This window comes from Phyllostomus hastatus, unplaced genomic scaffold (assembly GCF_019186645.2).
Source record: "Phyllostomus hastatus isolate PE091 unplaced genomic scaffold, TTU_PhHast_1.1 phas_contig_16, whole genome shotgun sequence".
Lineage (NCBI taxonomy): Eukaryota > Metazoa > Chordata > Mammalia > Chiroptera > Phyllostomidae > Phyllostomus > Phyllostomus hastatus.
In genome coordinates this window covers 14,544,164-14,565,576 of record NW_025333643.1, presented here as the reverse complement: position 1 = coordinate 14,565,576, position 21,413 = coordinate 14,544,164, and the positions used below count along the sequence as shown (strand labels likewise).

Below are 21,413 nucleotides of genomic sequence, written 5' to 3'. Positions count from 1 at the left end.
GTTATACATTTTAAATATTGAGTGTATTTTCTGGAACATAGTTATTCAGTATAGTTAAGTATTATCTTTAAGAATGTATAGTCCATTTGGGTTAGCCAAGATTTAGCTATGTTTTTATTGAAAGTCTGACTTCTTAATTCAGTCTGAATTTAGCTTTATCATTGTGAAGAGTGATAGTGTTGTTGATGTCCTTTGAAAGACCATATGATGAAAACCTTGGAAAACCATTGCCTTTAAGTAGGTCTATTTTAGTGTTTTGGAAGACTCTGAGTAAGAACACCTAACTTAATTCACTTTATTTTCTTGGTTTTAGGAAAGATATGTGGCAAGCTTGATGCCTTTGCAGAAATGTATTTCTCCATGGAAGGTATAAATATATTCCATTAAATTCCTGTTTGAGTCCTCTAACTGTAGTAATTTGTGAACATACCCATTTCTAATTTTAAATATAGTATGTTCTTTTTTTCTAGAGTCCCCCCCAATTAAGACCATTCTTTCCAGAAGAATTTATGAAAACACTTGAGAAAACAGGACCTCAGTTGACCTCTAGAATAAAAGGTGATTGGATTGGACTTTACAGGTTAGTCTTCTTTATATTCTTTTTTACCCATCTGTAGAGCTTTATTTAAAAAAAAAAAAAACTGGACTTAAACTTATATTCTTTTATTCAAAATTCCATTGTTTCACATGGTTCTTCAGTATTAGGAAAGATATTAAGGAGAGGAAGTAAATAATAATCAAACTGCTATTTTAAAAATTATTTTTATAGGCATTTTCTAAAATCCCCAAATTTTGATGGTTGGTTCAAGACCCGGCGGAAGGAAATGACCCAGAAATTGGAGGCGCTCCATCTAGAAGCTCTTTGTGAAGAGGTTAGAGCACAGCATATTTGTGTGATATTAACAACTATAAAAAGAAAAGATAGTTATCCTTAGAGGCTGGGAGGCTATCCATAGCTACTACTTGATAAATAGTAATTGCTAACTTTTCTAGATCATGTGCTATATGCCAAGGACTGTGTAGGTGCTCTATGCAGATAATGTCTTTTAATTTTCACATTTCATTGAAGTAGGTGTGTTATGATCTGCATTATGGGACATCTGAGGATTATAAGTTAAGTTACTTGTTTCAGATCACATCACTGCTAAGTAAGGCAGCTGGCAGTGAGCTAGAGCCCACTTCACATGGCTCATAAGGGTTGACTATACATCTCTTCCCCACTCTGCATTCAGTGATCTCAGGTTAGTAGTTTGAAATTGGTTACAGTGAGAGTATCACACCACAGAAATTGGCAAATGGTACAAACCAGGGACTTTACTGGTGGTTAAATTTTCCAGCATACCAGTGGGTGGAGTCAGGATTCAAATTCAAGCAGTATAACTCGAGATTTTTTCCAGGATGCCATATTAACCTCTTCCAGTTGCTACTAACAGTTTTTTTCCTGTGTTTGGACTGACTTTTTATATTCTATAACATGTTACCAGACTGTTTTAATTTAAGTGAATATATAAAGGACATTCTCATTTTCATTTGTATTTAGCTTGAGATGGGCTAGCCTCAGTGTTTACTTTCTATCACAAACTCATGGTGATTGTGGTTTTAAGAGAAGGAATATGATGAAGACAATCACAGATAAGTCCAGGAAGAGCTTATGTGAAGATGCAAAGTTTACATTCAGTGTTATGTTTATGTCCACAGTTATCTTCGTTTGTTAGCCAATGTTCTTATAAATTTGAGTATTTACTACTTAGTGGGGTAGGGGTGAGTATTGTATTTTAAGTTGCAGTATTGTTTTTCATGATGGATCTAAAAGGGCTACCTCAAAAAAGAAGTTGTTACATTTTATTTTACTGCCAAATATTCGACAGTGTCCTGGCTAATGAAAATTATCTAATTAATGTTATTAGACTATTACATATAGAATTAGTTTTGTACTGTCATGCTATATCTGGGTTAAATAGCCTGTTCTCTTTTTCCTTCTTGTCCTTCTTATTAGTTTTATCTATTGAAATAGAACAATTTGAAAATGATTTTGATACTTAACTGATTTGTCTATTCTTCTAGGACTTACTTCTCTGGACCCAGAAACACACAGAAGTAGAAACAGTAGACCTTGTATTGAAGCTGAAAAGTAAGCTGGTATGTAGCCAAAACAGCCAAAGATCTGTGTGGATATTTTCTTCACTTTTCAGGTGACAGTCCATGATATATCAGACATAACCTTTTTAAATGAGAGGACTTGAGATCGGTCGATTGATGGTAGATCTGACTGAAAATACTTGGTCACGCAAGCAGATCATAATGATGCCATATTATTTTAAAGGTATTTGCATGGGGTCTAATGAGCTCTACAACATCTTTGTCACTTACATTTAATACCACATGGTATGTGTTAAGTATTATCAGTTTATGTAGAAGTCTTTTATTGAGCTCAAGCAATATATTGTTTAAGTGGCATATTCTTTCCTTTTTTAGTTTCTGTAAATTCTGGTTGAAGTTTGAAGTTTCCAAATATTAGACCATTAAAAATGTGTATTTAGAAAACACAGTGTATTAAAACAGACTCAGAAGATAATTTAAATGCGTTCAAATGTTCCTTGTGTAGTTGCAGGCTGATCGAGAGCATTTACCTGTGAAACCTGAAACTGTGGAAAAGTTACGGACACACATAGACAGAATTATCTTAGCATTGCCAGAGGACCTACAAGGCATACTACTCAAAACAGGCATGACATGATAACTGCCAGGATTTTCCAGCCAAAAGGACTGTGTGTGCATCATGAAGCATACTGACATTTCTATTGGACTCACAAAGGAGATCTCCTGGAGTGGAAAATAGCCGTAAATGCTAGCTAGCAGCAGGGTGGAAAGGCTATACTGACTTTTTTAGTGCATTATTTTAAAAAATGGATATCCGAAGGCATTTCTATATTTTTAATCATGTTCTAAAGTGCTCTTATGAGAGACCTGTGGGGCCATCAGTATAAGTGATTCCAAACTGCAATGCTGGCATTGCAGATATTTTTTTAAATTGGTGCTGTTTTGCCCAATCATGTTAAACTCAGGGGGATATAAAAATAATGTTCACACTGGCTATCTTCTTAAGAAGAAGGAAAAGACTGAATTGTCTGACTGTAGTTAGAAGTAATTAATGCTTTTGTAGTGCCTTCTGTTGTCCTACATGTTTCACAAAACCTAGCTGCTAGTCTTGAAGCTTCTTCTGAATTTGATTATGGTATGTAATTATGTAAGGCATACTTTTGCATAATAATTGCTTAAAAAACAGTATTTCTCTTGTTTCCCATCATGTTTATTAGTAGTGAAATGGTATTTTTTTTCAATTGTCATGTAGGTTTCATTTCTTTTTTTTTTTATTGATGAGAGAAAGAAAGAAAGAAATCCATTTGTTGTTCCACTTATTGATGCATTCATTGGTTGCTTCTTATAGGTTGCTCATTCATTGGTACCCAGACTGGGGATTGAACCCACAACCTTGGCGTATCAGAACAATGCCCTAACCAGCTAAGCTACCTGTCCAGGGCCTCTCATTATTTTTTATACCATTTTCAAATTTAATCTTAGTTTCTCCAAAGGCAAGAAGGCATCTCATATTAATTATGGAAGAGTAAATTTCATTCTACCCTTTATTAATTGGTTCCTGTTTAAGTTAATTAGCTTGGATGTTTTTCACAGACATTTAATTATAAACTTCATAATCATCTACTTTTTAAACTGAACTATTATTTTAAAGACATTCATAAATATTTTATGTGACAGTCATTTGAGTGATTATAGGGTTGATTTTCAGCATTATTTATTTGGTAGGGTTTCCCCCCCCGAAAATTAATATTTCTCAAAACACTTTTCCTACTGTTGTTTGACATGGAAACTTTTGCCTGAATCACTGTTATAGCTACTTTTTTGTTGTTTCTGTTTTGTTTTGTTTACACTACCTTGCCAAAAATAGAAGATTGTGGTTTGGTTCACTTTACCAAAGGTATTTGGTTTGTGTTTGAATAGGAGTGTCCTGCAGAAGCCACTATTTAAAATAGGCACACACGACATTAGCACATATGTAAATAGCTGCTTCTTGAATTATCCTTCCAGTAACCAAATTTAGTTGTATGTGTTTGTAAAAGAAATGACGTCAGAGCTGTCCTTTTCTGTTACTATAACTCCTGACTCAAGAAAGACTCCTTGTGTTTGTAACTGTGGTCTTAAACCCAAATGTGCCCTTTTCTCATGGACACAGTCTCTTGAAGCATACCTCAAAGTCATAGAGAGAATATGGCATTTGAAAGAAATAATTTGTCTCAGATCATATGAGTTATTTTGTGAAACAACAGTTATCCTGTGGAAAAGGGACAGCTACTTTTAAATCGCTAAAGCATTTCATATCTTTCTGGGAATTTAGGTATAAATGGTCATCTTATTATTTTTCAAAAGGTATATTTTAATAATCTCACAATTTATATGCACTTTGTGACTAGAATTGAAAGGTTGTTAGTGTCATATCAAGGATCTTTTAAATTATACCACTACAGGATGTATCATTTCAAGTTTATTTAGCATAGCTAATGATTATCAAAGGATGCCAGTTAACATCATAATTATCTTTATGTTTACTGTATTTAACTAAAACCTAACAAATGTTGAAAACCCTAACATACTTAACCTGGTTTATCTGTTAATTTCAAATTGCTTGTAAAAATAATTTAAAATTGCACTGGGAACCTGAGAAAGACTCGTCACTGAATTTTTGGGTGATTTTCAGAGTTGTCCCCATCTCCCATCCTCCCCGCTCGCCTTTTTTAGGAGACATTGTTAAGCTCTAAAACCTGCCATTTAATGTTTATCTCCACCAGCATCAGAAGAAATCACTGCTTTCAGGGTGTTATGCAATGCATAGTGCCTTCTCTTTTCAGTGAAAAAGAGGTTTTGTGAAGGCATTTATGGTCATTACTGAAAACTGAATTAAAGGCCTTTGATTTTAAAACACTTGAATATCTTGTGTTATTTCTTTTTTTTTACTTTTCTCTTTTTAAAATTTTAATTGTTGTTCAAGTACCGTTTTCTGCTTTTTACTCTCATTCCAGCCCCAACCCCCCCCACCCAGGCCTCCCCACTTCCCTCGTGTTTCCACGCCACCCACGTTTTTTTCCATGTGTCCTTTATACTTGTTCCTGCAAACCCTTCCCTTTTCCCCCTGAAATTCCCTCCCCTCCCCTCTGGTCACTGTCGGCCTGTTCTCTATTTCAGTGTCTTCAGTTATATCTTGTTTGTTTGTTTGTTTGTTTTGTTGATTAGATTCCTGTTAAAGGTGAGATCATATGGTATTTGTCTTTCACCACCTGGCTTACTTTGCTTAGCATATTGCTTTCCATTTCCATCCATGCTGTTGCAAAGGGTAGGAGCTCCTTCTTTCTTTCTGCTGCATAGAATTCCATTGTGTAAATGTACCATAGTTTTTTGATCCATTCATTTACTGATGGGCATCTAGGTTGCTTCCAACACTTGGCTGTTGTAAATTGTGCTGTTATGAACATTGGGGTGCATAGGTTCTTTTGGATTGGTGTTTCAGTGTTCTTAGGATATAATCCCAACAGTGGAATTGCTGGGTCAAAAGGCAGATCCATTTTTAGTTTTCTGAGAAAATGCCATACTGTTTCCCATAGTAGTTGTACCAGTCTGCAATCCCACCAACAATGCACTAGGGTTCTCTTTTCTCCACAACCAACACTTGTTTGTTGCTTTGTTTATGATGGCCATTCTGACTGGTGTGAAGTGGTATCTCACTCTGGTTTTAATTTGCATCTCTCTGATAGCTAGCGAAACTGAGCATCTTTTCATGTGTCTCTGGGCCCTCTGTATGTCCTCTTTGGAGGAGTGTCTGTTCAAGTCCTTTGCCCATTTTTTAATTGGGTTGCTTTTCAGAGTGGAGTTGTGTGAGTTCTTTGTATATTTTGGAGATTAAACCTTTGTCTGAGGTATCATTGGCAAATATGTTTTCCCGTACACTTGGTTCTCTTTTTATTTTAATACTGTTTTCTTTAGCCTTGCAGAAGCTTTTTATTTTGATAAGATCCCATTTGTTTATTCTTTCCTTTATGTCCCTTGCTCTAAGGGACATATCTGAAAATGTTGCTGCATGAAATATCTGAGATTTTCCTGCTTACGTTCTCTTCTAGGACTTTAATGGTGTCACGGCTTATATTTAAATCTTTTATCCACCTTGAATTTATTTTTCTGTATGATGTAAGTTGGTGCTTGAGTTTCATTTTTTTTGCACGTAGCTGCCCAGTTCTCCCAACACCATTTGTTGAAGAAGCTATTTTTGCTCCATTTTATGTTGCTGCTCCCTTTGTCAAATATTAATTGACTGTAGAGACTTGGGCTTATTTCTTGGCTGTCTGTTCTTTTCCATTAGTCTATGTGCCTGTTTTTATGCCAGTACTAGGCTATTTTGATTACAGAGGCCTCGTAATACAGTTTGGTATCAGGTATTATGATCCCTCCTACTTTGCTCTTCTTTCTCAAAATTGCAGCAGCTTTTTGGGGTCATTTGTGGTTCCATATAAATTTTTGAAGTGTTTGTTCTATATCTGTGAAATATGCCATTGGTACTTTAATAGCGTGAAATGTGTAAATTGCTTTGGGTAGTATGGACATTTTGATGATGTTAATTCTTCTGATCCATGAACACGGTATATGTTTCCATTTGTTTGTGTCTTCCTTGATTTCTTTCTTCAGTATTGTGTAGTTTTCTGAGTACAGGTCTTTTACCTCCTTAGTTATTAGGTTTATTCCTAGGTATTTTATTTTTCTTGTTGCTATATCAAATGGGTTTTTTTTTTCCTGATTTCTGTTTCTGCTGTTTCATTGTTGGTATACAAAAATGCCTTTGATTTCTGGATATTGACTTTGTATCTTGCTGGTTTTGCCAAATTCATTTATTATGAATTTGAGCAGTTTTTTGGCAGTCTGTAGGATTTTCTATGTACACTATCATGTCATATGCAAACAATGACAGTTTCCTTTCCTCCTTTCAGATATGGATGTCTTTTATTTCCTTTTCTTGTCTGATTGCTGTGGCTAAAACTTACAATACTATGTTGAATAGAAGTGGTGAAACTGCACAACCTTGTCTTGTTCCTGATCTTAGTGGAAAATATTTTCGTTTTTGCCCATTGAGTATAATGTTGGCTGTATGTCTCTCCTATGTGGCCTTTATTATGTTGAGGAATGCTCCCTCTATTCCCACTTTGCTGAGTGTTTTTATCATAAATGGCTGTTGTACCTTACCAGTTGCTTTTTCTGCATCTATTGATATGATCACGTGGTTTTTATCTTTGCTTTTGTTTATGTGATGTATTACATTAATTGATTTCCGAATATTGTACCATCCTTGTATCCCTGGGATGAATCCCACTTGGTCATGGTGTATGAACTTTTTAACGTATTTTTGGATGCAGTTTGCCAATATTTTGTGGAGGATTTTGGTGTCTATGTTCATCAGTGATATTGGCCTGTAGTTTTCTTTCTTTTTTGTGTCTTTATCTGGTTTGGGATTAGGGTGATGGTAACTTCATAAAAAGAGTTTGGGAGTCTTCCATCATTTTGGATTTTTGGGAATAGTCTGTGAAGGATAGGGGTTAGCTCTTCCTTAAATGCTTTGTAAAATTCTCCTGTGAAACCATCTGGTCCAGGGCTTTTGTGTGCCAGGACTTTTTCATTACTGCTTTAATTTTATCAGCTGTTACTGATCTGTTCAGGCTTTCTGCTGCTTCATTCAGTTTTGGAAGATTATATTTTTCTAGAACTTTGCCCATTTCACCTAGGTTTTCAAATTTCTTGGCATATAGTTCTTCATAGCAATTTCTTACAATCCTTTGTATTTCTGTGGTATCAGTTGTAATCTCTCTTTCATTTCTGATTGGGTTTGTTTGGGTCTTCTCTCTTTTTTCCTTGATGAACCAACTGGCTTAAAGGCTTGTTGATTTTGTTTATCTTTTCAGAGAACCAGCTCCTGGATTCATTAGTCCTTAGAATTGTGCTTTTATTGTCTATGTCATTTAATTCTGCTCTGATCTAGGTTATTTCCTTCCTTCTACTTGCTCTGGGCTGTCTTTGTTGTTGTTCCTCGAGTTCTTGTATGGGGAGGGTTAGGTTGTTTGTTTGAAATGTTTCTGTCTTTTTTGGTAGGCCTGTATCACTATGAACTTCCATCTCAGGACTGCCTTTGCTATTTCCCATAAGTTTTGGGTTGTTGTGAGTTCATTTTTGTTTCCAGGAACTTTTTGATTTCTTCCCTAATTTCATTCTTCATTCATTCATTGTTTAATAGCATGCTATTCAATCTCCATGATTTTGAGTGTTCCCCCCCCACCCCTTGGGGTTGGTTTCTAGTTTTAGTCCCTTGTGGTCAGAGAAAATGCTTGATATGATTTCAGTTTTCTTGAATTTGCTGAGGCTTGTTTTGTGTCATATCATGTTGTCTATTTTTGAAAATGTTCCATGTGCATTTGAAAAGAATGTGTATTTAGCTTCTTTGGGATGAAGGGCTTTATATATATCAGTTAAATCAGTTTCATCTAGGGCATTTTCAATGCCACACTATCTTTGTTAATATTTTGTTTGGAAGATCTGTCCATTTTTGACAGTGAGGTGTTAAAACCCCCTATTGTAATTGTGTTGCTGTCAATATCTTTCTTGAAGACCTCTAAGATTTTCCTTATGTATTTGGGTGCTCCTATGTTGGGTGCATATATATTTACAATGTTTATGTCTTCTTGGTGGATTCTTCCCTTTAGCATTATGAAGCGACCTTCTGTGTCTCTCTTTATGGCTCCTTTTCTGAAGTCTGTTTTGTCTGATATGAGTATTGCTACCCCAGCTTTTTTTCCCTTTCCGTTTGCTTGGAAAATTTGTTTCCAGCCCTTCACTTTCAGTCTGTGTAGGTCTTTTGTCCTGAGGTGGGTCTCTTGCAGGCAGCATATGTGTGGGTCATGCTTTCTTATCCATTCAGCTATTCTATGTCTTTTGATTGGAGCATTTAATCCATTTACATTTAAGGTTATTATTGATAGGTACTTATTCATTGCCATTTTCGTACCTGTGTTCCTCTTTCTCTCTTTTCCTTCCTTTCCTTAAAGCAGTCCCTTTAGCATCTCTTGTAGAGCTGGTTTAGAGGAGGTGTATTCTTTTAGACTTCTGTCTGGGAAGCTCCTTATTTGGCCTTCTATCTTGATTAAGAGCCTTGCTGGGTAAAGTAGCCTTGGTTGCAGGCCTCTGGTTCTCATTAGTTGGAATATTTCCTGCCATTCTCTTCTGGCTTGGAGTGTTTCCATTGAGAAGTCAGCTGCTAGCCTTATCTGGGCTCCCTTGTATGTTACTTCCTGTTTCTCCCTTGCTGCCTTTAAGATTCTCTCTTTGTCTTGGAATTTTTGCCATTTTAATTATGATATGTCTTGAAGTGGACCTCTTTGGGTTCCTCTTGATTGGGACTCTCTGTGTTTCCTGTATTTGTGTGACTTCTTCTCCCATCAAATTAGGGAAGTTTTCCATCATTACTTTTTCAAATAGGTTTTCTGCCCCTTGCTGCTCTTCTCCTTCTGGTATCCCTTTTATACAGATATTATTTTTTATATTTTCCTACATTTCTCTTAATCTCTCTTCATTCTTTCTGAGCTTCTTTTCCTTTTCTTGGTCTTTCTGGGTTTTTTTTTTTTTTTTTGCTTTGTCCTCCAATTCACCGATTCGATCTTCTGCTTCATCAGTCCTGCTTTTGATTCCTTCTACTGTGTTCTTCAGTTCAGAAATTGTATTCTACATTTCCTCTTGGCCTTTGTTGATAGTTTCTATTTTCTTTTTCATGTTGATATAGTTTGCAGTCAGTTCACTGTAGTTTCCCTTTAGTTCTGGTAATTCATTGTGAGCTCACTGAGCTTCCTGATAACCATTGCTTTGAACTCGGTATCTGATAGTTGAGTTGCCTCTATTTCATTTACCATTCTTTCGGAGGCTTCCTCCTTTCCTTTCATTTGGGTATTGTTTCTTTGTCTTCCCATTGTTTGTGAGACTCTTCTTGTTAGCCTCAGCTTCTTAAATTTATCTGTTCTGACTCCCTGGGTTTATGGTGTGAACTTCTATGGTACAATACCTGTGAGATTCAGTGGTGCTGTCTCCTTGATCTCCGGAGTTCACTGGTGTTCACTGTCATTTAAATTGACTCTGTGTTTGTCTTTGGGTTTTGATTGTTGTGGGTCTTTCTTTGGTGGGTCCTTCCCACCAGCTAGTTAACTGAGGGTCACTCTGCCCACCACCTCTTGTATTTTGTTGTGCTGGTGTGGGCTGGTTGTGTTGAAGCTGGTTCTTCTGTGTGTACAAGGTTTTGAGGATTCTCTCTTTCTCTTATTCAGTTGTTTGTACTGGGTAGTTTCTCCACTATTTAGTTGTATTTCCAGATAGGTCTTGAATTGAGGTTAGTTTGGCTTCCACTCCCTCCTTCACCTTCTTATGTTGTTATCTATTGGTGGTTCCTTTGTTGTTGGGTTTCTTCTTCCAGCTAGTATCCTGGTGTTCACAGCTTCCACTTAGTTTTTTTTGTGATCATTTGGAGGGGGAAGGCAAAATGGTTTAAGACTGGAAGAGTATATTCTATATTTACAGTAGTAACTGATAGAGAAGAGGTGAGAGATCCTTTAGCTATGTATAGTGTTAACCGTGATATTTCACCCCACTAGCCACTTTTTAGAAAGGATGGAAAGAGGATAAGATGCTGGTTAGGGAGCGAAGGATTGTGAGTTGGATCTATAAAGCAGTGAGGTTGTGGGAGGTCAGATTCTGAGGTAAGGTGAGAATAGAGTATAGTAAATAGGTGTAGTGTGTGAGAGAATAGAGTAACCCACTACGGTAGTAGAGTTCAGGAAACCCATGAAATGGGCTAAGATCTGGGAGGGGTGTTGTGTAGTATTTACAATTGTATGGAACAGCTATTATTTACAATAATAATGGAACAACAATCATATGACAGAATCTAGGTGATCTGGATAACAAGAATAGGGAGTATAGGACCTTCAGTAGTGTACTAATGGAACACAAGTGAAATGAAGGACAATAAATTAATAATACACTATGAAACAGGGGAAACCTGTCAAATGATACAATTTAACCAGCCAAGCAAAGAAGACTAAACAGAAAGAGGAGGAATACAAAAATACTATTAAAATAAAAGATGTAAGGATAATGAAAAAATGATAATAGAGCTATGCAGTAACTTGCAAGTTCTCTGTAATAGCAAAGTAAAATTTGTCTCACTGTCTCAGCTGTTGGGATGACCCCTCTTTGGGTCCAACTCTGGTCTTTTCACAGTTCCAGGCTTTTTTGTCTCACTTGTGGGTATTTAAAAAATAGCAAACGAAGAAGGAAGGAAGAAGAGATAAAATTGGAAAGAACAGAATAAGTAATAAGACAGAAGGAAAGAGGAAAAAGGAATTCAGAGATAATAAATAATAAAAACGAAAAAATAATTACTTAAAAAAAAGCCTCTTGCTGGTTTCAAACTGGCCAAACTGGTTTTGCTGTTCTTGCTGGCTGTAGCAGGCTGAGAGGTGAGTGGTTTGACTTTTCTCCCTTTCTGATTAGCACTCAGTCAGCCTCGGCCCAGGTTTCTCTCCCCGGGGCTTTGGGTGTGGGGTCCAGACCTTCCTCAGAGTGCACTCTCCCCAGGGTTAGGGGTGTGGGTTTAGGGCCTTCCATGGAGTGCACTCTCCCCAGGTTGGGGGTGTGTGTGTGCTCAGCCACACCCCCAAGTTCAGGTGCCCTCTTTTCCCAGGGCTATTGGGGTGCACAGGGCCTTATGTGTCACTTGGGAGCGCTGCCTGCCTGGGTGGGGAGGAGGCCAAATCAGCTGTTGCAGGAGAATTTCCCAAACAGCGTCTTTTTTCACTTTTTCTGTTTGAGAAATTCCTCATACTCAAGCCTGCCGCTCTACACAGAAGCCTGGTCTCACACTGCCCAATTCTCCAACCAGACCTGGGACTATCAGGTTCAGGGCCCTTTATGGCCCAACTCAACTCTCCCTGGCCAGCGTCCACAGACTCTTTGGGTGCTTACAGCTCTTGTGTGTTTGCCACTTAGTCCTTATTGCCCTCTCTGCGACTTCAAGCAACCAGGTCTCTCCTAGTGGTGCTGCTCAAACCTTGTTTGCCCGGAGAGGGAACCGTTGACCTGGCTGTCTCCCAGGAATCCTGTGGTAGACCCGGTGCATGCCAGACCTGGGGCTGCAGCTGCGGTGGTCCCAGGGACCTTATTGTCCTGAAGCACTCTCCTTACCGTCTGGTCTTTCAATGTCCACTACAATTTTCAGTCTCCTATCTTCATATATGCTGAGGTACTGTTGGCTTTTTGCTCTGTTCCTCCATAGGTTGGCTAGGTTTTTCTCCTGTGTAGAGGGGTGAGTGGAATCTGCTCCCTCCTCCTCTGTATCTCTTGTGTTATTTCTGAGTAAGGTTGGAATGCTTGAAAAAATGCACAGTAAATTAGATGTGCATTATGAGATTCCTTTTACTGCCTAACTTATTTTTTTAATTCACATGAAAACCTTCTGTTTACTACACTGTAAACAGGTGAATAGTCCACTTCAATGAACGACAGATCAACTAAATGATCTCACATTCTTCTTAGCAATGTATTATTAAATGTCATAATCAAAATTTTTTACCTTAATAATCCAGGTATTGTTAGATTGTCTTTTGTTTGCTACTTTTTTTAAACTTTAAATCTCAAATTACTTTTATTTCTTCCTCTTCATTTCTATAAGTAGCAAGTATATGATACTGTTCTCTGGATTTTAATTTCTTTATTAATAGAATATGCTGGCTATTACTCCGTTTTTTAAGTTACTGGGTCATATACTTCAAAGGATGTTATCAAATATTTCAGTACATTTACAAGTGATGCCATTAAAAATTGTCCTTTTGTTTTCACTTGCTCATAATTCATTTGTTTTTATACACATGAATTTTACTAACTTTCATATATTAATCCTCTAAAAACATAGTTAAGGAAGACAAAACACTTCTAATTATGGATAAATGTTATTTATTAAACAAAATATATTAACTCAAAAATGACTAAATTATCATGAATAATTTGATATCCTTCACATTTCTAAGATATAATATATGCCATCTACAACTTGGTTGAACTGTAGTATTCATTATACAAATAGAAATTAGCATTTGTTGTTAAAACAGCATCTAGAATATTTTTTGAATTAAACTTGTTTGTTTGAAATAAAGTTATTTGATATAAGGTACAGACTCATGATACTTAAAATTTAGCCAGTTGTTAGAAAAGCAAGTTTTAAGCCCTGGCTGGCGTAGCTCAGTGGATTGAGCATGGACTGTGAACGAAAGTGTCACAGGTTCAATTCCCAGTCAGGGCACATGCCTGGGTTGCAGGTCACGGCCTCCAGAAACTGCACATTGATGGTTCTCTCTCTCTCTCTCTTCCTCCCTCCCTTCCCTCTCTCTAAAAATAAATAAATAAATAAAATCTTTTAAAAAAAAGAAAAGCGAGTTTTAAATTGATGGTTGCTTAATGAAGTAGGTTTATGACATTTATGTTGCACATACATTGCCTATCACATGATGCACAAATGTTGAGGGGAGAAAAATATGGCAGTAGAATTCTGTACATCCAATTTTCCAGTGTTAACTTCCAGTTAACTTTCCAGTGTTTCCTTTACCTTTGCCTTTCTGTGCTACCCACTACTTGAATTCCACAGTTATTCAAATGCCTTTCTCCTAAGTAAGATTATTGTTATCCAATAATCATAGATCCCATTGTGTTTTACTAGCATCATCACTAGGCTTGGGTTCTTCTGTTTATCATTGCTGTCCCATTCTTTTTGTCAGCATAATGTCATTTCTGCTTAGCCATTAGAAAGCTAAACTTCATGGATTCTTCATCTTCCTGTCCCTCATGTATTTTCATAGAAACTGTTGCCAGTGGAAATGGGGTCCCTCTATGGTATTGCCAGAAAAGCATTTCCATGGACCCATGCATGAGAGGATGAGGTGTAGGTAAGATTGATTGGGTTAGAAATAAAAGACTGCCCCCAGGTTCCCGGTGTCTCATTTCTGGCCATCCTGCTGTGGAAGAAGTCCAGGCTTTTCTTCATCAACCCCAGAAAAAGGGCCAGGGTTCAGAAATTCTGTGCTATTGGTTCAGCCTATGCCAAAGTTTAATTCAGTTTAGTCTCTGTTCCCAGCTGTGCTGCCATACTCAGGCCTCCACTTGGGCCCACAAGAATGCTGGCCTGTAGAGCTGGTAGGCCAACATTACCGCTACAGAGAGAGAATAAGCGAACACACGTGCTCTGGAGACAGAGGCCTTAGTTAAGCTTTGATTGTATTACGTTGGGTTTTCAAACTCACCAATCTCTTTCCTAGTCTTTCATGGGCCTGTGCTGGGCCCTCTCCCAAACCAATCCATTTCCTAGATCTCTGGGTTTATATGTTCCTTACCCAATCCTATCCTTTCCCCAGGCTACAGATCTCCCCTCTGTGGTTGCCACCTTGGCTTCTGTGCACCCAGCAAAGGAATCCATCCCCTCCCTCTGCTAGTCCTAGCACTGGAGAGCAGGCTGCTGCCTGGAAAAACATCCCTCCCTATGTGGGGGAAAAGAGGGACACCAATCCCTCAGAAGGGCAAAGCCACCATCCCCTGGAGTGTACAAAGCTGCAGGCTCCTACCCAGTCAAGCCCAGTCAGCCTTCCTCCCTTTTGTCTCATCAATACCTAGCTACTATGCCAACACAATCAGTATCAGTATATTGTAGTTTGAATTCCTTCTAGATTGATTGAAATACTTTTGAAAAGTAGTAACTTTATATTCCAGAATTGTCATACTATTAAGTGAATATCATTTTAAGACTGGTAGGAAACTATTGAAATGATTGGTTTTAATCTAATGAATTGGATAAATGTTAGAGCTGGAAGCCAGAAATTTGTGTTTTTAAAAACCAGCTTTGTTGAACACACAATAAAGTGAACACACCTCAAGTGCACAATTTGGTAAGTTCTGACATTTGAAAATACCCCTGAAGCCATCGCTACCAAAATTCCCTTCTGCTCCTTTGCACTCCTTTCTCCCCCACAAAACCACTGATATGTGTTCTCACTATAGTTTGTATTTTCTAGAGTTTTACATAAATGGAATCATATAGTATTTTTTTATCTGACATTTTCCCCCTTCTTACTAATACTGTATTTGTTTGCTTTCCCTTTGTCAAACCCTGAGCCATCTGCTTTCCTTATGCTGCCTGAGGATGTATAGGAAAAGGAACATATAGGGCAGATGAGACTGGGGAGAACTATGGCAGCCAGAAAGGGCTTCTTAACATGGAAAAGAGGTTGGAAAAGGCTATGATCAGGCCAAAAAGCCCTATGGCCTCTGAGAGGGCAAAGCCCAGAGTGGTATAGAAGAACTGTTGCTTCAGAGGAGTTCCTGGTACAAGCAATTATGAGGCTCCCAAACACACTTCCTATCCCAGCCCCGGCCAGCCAGCCAGCCATTATGGCAACTTCAGTCCCAGTGAACTTGCCTGCTGTGTCACTGTTCTTTGAAATGGCACTGGTTTGTAATTATGGCTAGTGATAAGTGAGGTCAGGGGACATGAGGCTGCCAGGCTTATAAGGCTCACTCTCATCCATCAGTGTCTCAGGTTGTTTCAGCACTACTGCAAAAAGTGGCTGGCTCAGCAGCTGAGAAGTGCCCCTGACCAGGAAGGTGATGAAGATGACTTTGATACGGAGTAGATTTTCAGGGAATGAGAGGCTGTGGCACGAGAGCTGCTATCAATGCAGAGTGCAGTCTTTTTCCCTCAGCGTAATGATTTTTAGATTAATTTATGTTGCATGTATCAATAGTTCATTGTTTTTATTGCTTAGTATAACACAGATTTCTTACCCACTCACCTGTTGAACATTTGGACTGCTTCTAGTTTTTGTCTATTACAAATAAAGCTACTATGAACACTTGTTCATAAGTCTTCCTATGGACCATAGATATCCTCTTCTCTCGGGTAAATTCTTAGAATATGAATGGGGTGGTTGGATCATATGGTAGGTAAATGTTTAACTTTTTAAGAAACTGCCAAACTACTTTCCAAAGTGATTGTATTAATTTGTTTCTACCAGCTGTGTATAAGAGAGTTCCAGTCTCTCTACCTCCTAGCTGACACTTGGTTGGTAACCTTTTTAATTTTAGCCATTCTAATAGGCTTATATTATCTCATTGGGATTTTAATTTGCATTTTCCTAATGACCTGTGATGTTGAATATCTTTTCATGAGCTTAACATCGTATGTATATGTTCTTTGATAAAAAAATGTCTGTTAATAAAATGTCTGTTGCTCATTTTAAAAATTGAGTTCTTTGAGTTCTAAAGGTCATGTTTGGAGAGTTTTCTGTGTATCAAATTCCTTTTAATATATGTAGTTGTGACTTTTTTCATTTTCATGTACCTTTTGAAGAAGCAGAAATTTATGAATTTCTGTAGAAATTCCTGCTTGGATTTTGATTGGGATTGTATTAGATATATAGATAAATTGGGAGAAAAAGTGACATCTTAATATTATCCTCTGATTCATGAATAAAGTATGTCTATTTGTCATCTTTAATTTCAGCAATTTTTTGTAGTTTCCAGGATGCAAATCTTTAACATCTGTCAAATTTATCCCTAAGCCTATCATGTTTTTGATGTAGCAAATGATATCATTTTTAAAGACCCTTTCAATTTTTCATTAAAAAGTTAAGTTTAAAATACTGGTATATAGTTGATTTTTACATACTGATCTTATATCCTGCAACTTTTCCCACTAAGTTCTGTTTTATTGGCATCCCATAAATTGCGATGTTTATATTTCTTTTCATTCAGGTCAAAATACCTTATAATTTAGAAGTGCTATTTATCCAAATATTTGTAGATTTTCCGAAAATTTTTTTCCAAAATGTTTTTGTTATCAATTTCTAATTTTATTACACTGTGGCTTGAGAACAAAGTTGTTATGATTTCAATCCTTTTAAATTTATTAAGATTTGTTGTATGGACCAGGATATGGTTTATCTTGGCAAATGTTCTGGGTACACTTGTGAATAATGTGAATTTAGCTGCTGTTGGATGAGTGTTATAAATGTCAGGTCAAATTTGTTGGCAGTATTGTTCATGTCCTTGCTACTACTCCATTACTTACATTGTTCTTACCATCCCCATATTTTGTACCTACCAATTTGTGCTTCTTAATCCCTGTACCTTTCACCCCATTCTCCAGCTTCCCCTCCCAACTCTTAACCCTCCAAATGATCTCCATATCTATGATTCTGTTTCTTTTCTCCTTGTTTGATTAGTTTGTTGTTTGGATTCAGTTACTAATATTTGTGAATTTATTGCCATTTTAATGTTCATTGCTTTAATCTTTTTCTTGAATAAGTCTTTTTAACATTACATATTATAGTGGCTTGGTGATGATGAATTCCTTTAGCTTTACCTTGTCTGGGAAGTACTTTGTCAGCCCTTCCATTCTAAATGATAACTTTGCTGGATAGAGTAATCTAGGTTGTAGGTCCTTGCTTTTCATCACTTTGAATACTTCTTGCCAACCCCTTCTTGCCTGCAAAGTTTATTTTGAGAAATCAGCTAACAGTCTTATGGGAAATCCTCTATAGGTAACTATTGGCTTTTCTCTTGCTGCTCTTAAGATTCTGTCTTTAGGAACCTGGCTGGTGTAGCTCAGTGGATTGACCACTGGCTGCGAACCAAAGGGTCGCCAGTTTGATTCCCAGTCAGGGCACATGCCTGGGTTGCAGGCCAGGTCCCCAGTGGGGACTACGTGAGGGGCAATCACACACTGATGTTTCTGTCTTTCTCCCTCCCTTCCCCTCTGTCTAAAAGTAAATAAAATAATAAAAAAAGATTTTGTCTTTACCTTTAACCCTTGGCATTTTAGTTATGATGTCTTGGTGTGGTCCTCTTTGAGTCCAACTTGATTGGGACTCTCTGTGCTTGCTGGATTTGTATGTCTATTTCCTTCACCAAATTAGAAAGGTTTTCTTATTATTTTTTCAAATACATTTCCAATTTCTTGCTGTTTCTCTTCTACTTCTGGTGTCCCTATGATGTGAATGTTGAACTTCCTGAAGTTGTCCCAGAGGCTGCTTATACTACCCTCAATTTTTGGATTCTTTTTTCTTGATCTAATTGGTTGTTTTTTGTTTCCTTAGGTTCCATATCACTGATTTGATTCTCGACTTCACCCACCCTACTGTTGTTTCTCTATAAATTGTTTTTTATTTTTCAGTTAGTGAATGCTTCATTTCTGACTGGATCTTATTTATGCTGTTGAGGTCCTTACTAAGTTCCTTGAGCATCCTATAACCAGTGTTTGGAACTCTGCATCTGATAGATTGCTTATCTCTATTTTGTTTAGCTCTTTCTCTGGAGTTTTGATCTCTTCTTTCATTTGGGCCATGTTTCTTTATCTCCTCGTTTTGGCAGCCCCCCTATGTTTGTTTCTATGTATTAGGTAGAGCTGCTTTGACTCCGTGTCTTGGTAGTGTGACCCAATATAGTAGGTGTCCTGTAGGGTCCAGTGGCACTACCTCTCCTATCACCCAAGCTGGGTATTTGAGGTGCACCCTTTGTGTGGGCTGAGTACACCCTCCTCTTGTAGTTGAGCCTTGGTTGCTGTTGGCAGGTCAATGGGAGGGATGTACCCAGGCCAGTCAGCTTGCAAGGATTGGCTCTGACCATTTACCACCAACTTCTGCACTCCCTGGCAGATCAGCTGTGCAGGGGCAGGGTGATGGTGCTCTGAAATTGTCTGTAGCTGTCCACTAGGTGTGCTGGCCATGGGGTTTCCCAGGTGGTACAGGCCAAGGTCATCCCCCACCTGTGTTTTTCCTGGAGCTGCTCTTCCTGAGCTATAAAACAGTATGAGAAGGCTGCTACTTGTGCTGGGCTTGGAGATCCCAAGTAAAGCCAAGCTTTGAATCTAGGCTGGCTGCTGGTAGTGCATGGTCTAGAGCTCACTGAGGCCAGCTGTTGTTTGTTTGATAGGATTTAGGAAGGTGTGAATTGTGAACTGAGATCATTAATATAGAAAAGCAGTGTGGGTGGTCCCATAGATTGGGTGGGACAAAGTCTCTAGGGATCTCCAAGGCTGGTTGGTGTTAGCCAGGTTGATGGAGTCTCAAACATGGCACTAGCCTGCTGGCTCCATGCTCTCCAGGGTGAGGGCTCAGAAAAGGGACAAGGATCTCTGCTCACCTTGATGCCAGACACTTCAGCCTCTTCCAGTGTGTCACTGGTGCCCTTCAAGCTGCCACCCTGGTACTGGAGCTCAGAGGAAATGAGTCTGAGTAGGCGAGTCTGTAGGTTCTTTGAGAGGAACTGCTTGGGGCTCCAGCAGTTTTTTTCACCAACTCAATCCCTGCTGTTTTTTAAGCTAGAAGTTATGGCAATACATCTTCCTGGAACTGGACCCTGGGCTGGAGGGCCTGGTGTGGGGCTGGGCCTGCTTGCTCCTGAGACATCCCTTCTGAAAGTTTATCCACCACACATGGGTGAGAGACCAGCCTATTCCACATCTGCACCCCTCCTAACTAGTTTGACAGATGTGGTTTCTTTAATTCTGTAGCTGTCAGACTTCTATTTAGCTCAAATTCTGATGGTTCTGAATGATATGGTTCTATATTTTAGTTGTAATTTCGTTGTGGGTATGTGAAGAGGCAAGCCATGTCTGCCTAGGCCACCATCTTGACCAGAAGCTCCAAAGTTTCTTTTGGGAAATCAGCTGACAGTCATGGGAACTCCTTTGTAGGTAACTCTGTGCCTTTCTTTTGCTGCTTTTAAGATTATTTAACTGTTAGCATTTTAATGACATGTCTTGACATGGTTCTCTTTGGGTTCATGTTTGGGACTCTCTGTGCTTCCTGGACTTGTATGTCTATTTCCTTCACCAAATTAGAATTTTCTTTCATTATTTTTTCAAATAAGTTTTCAATTTCTTGCTCTTTCTTTTTTCTTTCTGGCACCCCTATCATTCAGATGTTGCTGTATGTTTAAAGATTTCCCAGAGGTGCTTAAGCCCATCCTCGTTTTTTTGGAATTCTTTTTTCTTCCGGCTGTTCTAATTGAATCCTTTTTCTTTACTTGTGTTCCAAAGCATTGATTTGATTCTTGGGTTTATCCCCTCCACTGTTGGTTCCCTTTATTTCATTTAATGCAACCTTTATTCCAGCCCGGGTCTTTTTTATGCCATTGAAGTATCCAAAGAGTTCCTGAAGCATCCTGATAACCAGTGTTTTGATCCGTTCATCTGATAAGTTGCATATCTCCATTTCATTTAGTTCTTTTTCTGGAGCTTTGGTCTGTTACTTCATTTGGGCCATATTTCTTTGTCTCCTCACGTTGGCAGCCTCCTTGTATTTGCTTCTGTGTAGTAGGTAGAACAGCTTTGACTCCCTGTCTTAGTGAACCTGTTAAGTTATATGGGATAGAGTCTTAGGTAATCACCTGGCCTGGCAACCCATGTCACCACTCCATTGCTTTCCATGGGTGACAGCTCACAGTGGGGAGAATGCTGCTGCCTGGCCTCTGGAGTTTTGCTGGGAAGGAAACTCTCTCCCCACTCACACTTCATCTTCTCTCCATATGGCACTGCTCCCCTTCCACTTGTTGCCTTGGTGCTGAATCCAAGAAGGGGTGGGTCTGTGTGAGTCCTCAGTCCACTGCAAGCCCTTTAAGAAGACAGTTTCTTCTTCTGTCTCAACCTCCACTTGTTTTTACAGCCAGAAGTTATAGGGACTTACCTTCCTGGCACTGGGATTCTGAGCTGGGTGATCTGGACTGGGGCTGGTATCCTTTACTCTGGATGTATCCCTCCCTTTTTTTTATCTACTGCATTTAAATGTTGGATCACCCATTCCAGTCTCTGCCTCCATGCATTTCCAAGTCTCACCACATCTCCACTCCTCCTATCCTTCTGGATGAATGTTGCTTTTTTAAATCTTTGGTTGTCAGACGTACATACAGCTCAATTTTCTGACAATTCTGGCTGAAATTTGTTTTGTAGTCTAGTATTTTTTGCTATAGTTGTGTGCAGAAGCAAGGCGTGTTTACGTACTCCTCCATCTTGACTGAAGTCTTCCATACTTTTAACCTATTTGTCTTTATATTTAAATACTTTTCTTGTAGATAGTTTGTTCTTGCTTTTTTATCCAATCTGACAAATTTTGCCTTTTAATTTATACCATGTACAATTAATATAATTGATAATGGTTAGACTTTATTACCTTGCTATTTTTTTATTTGTCTTCTTTTGTTTCTTTTCCTTTTTATCTGACTTT

General features: G+C 38.3%; 1 protein-coding gene and 1 pseudogene across 3 annotated transcripts in view; one reads left to right on the top strand and one right to left on the bottom strand.

Moving 5' to 3' along the window:
* The window catches only part of DENND6A (DENN domain containing 6A), a 56,654-nt gene extending 51,650 nt beyond the window's left edge, over positions 1–5,004 (top strand). For all 3 annotated transcript variants that reach the window (XM_045832332.1, XM_045832331.1, XM_045832333.1), the window contains 5 exons: positions 314–367; positions 471–580; positions 770–872; positions 2,065–2,139; positions 2,606–5,004. In XM_045832332.1, coding sequence (XP_045688288.1) covers positions 314–367; positions 471–580; positions 770–872; positions 2,065–2,139; positions 2,606–2,737 — 474 coding nt within the window. In that variant the 3' untranslated portion in view covers positions 2,738–5,004. The remainder of the gene's footprint in view (positions 1–313; positions 368–470; positions 581–769; positions 873–2,064; positions 2,140–2,605) is intronic.
* A 10,375-nt stretch (positions 5,005–15,379) lies between these two features.
* LOC123814331 overlaps positions 15,380–21,413 on the bottom strand; it is a 14,416-nt pseudogene continuing 8,382 nt past the window's right edge.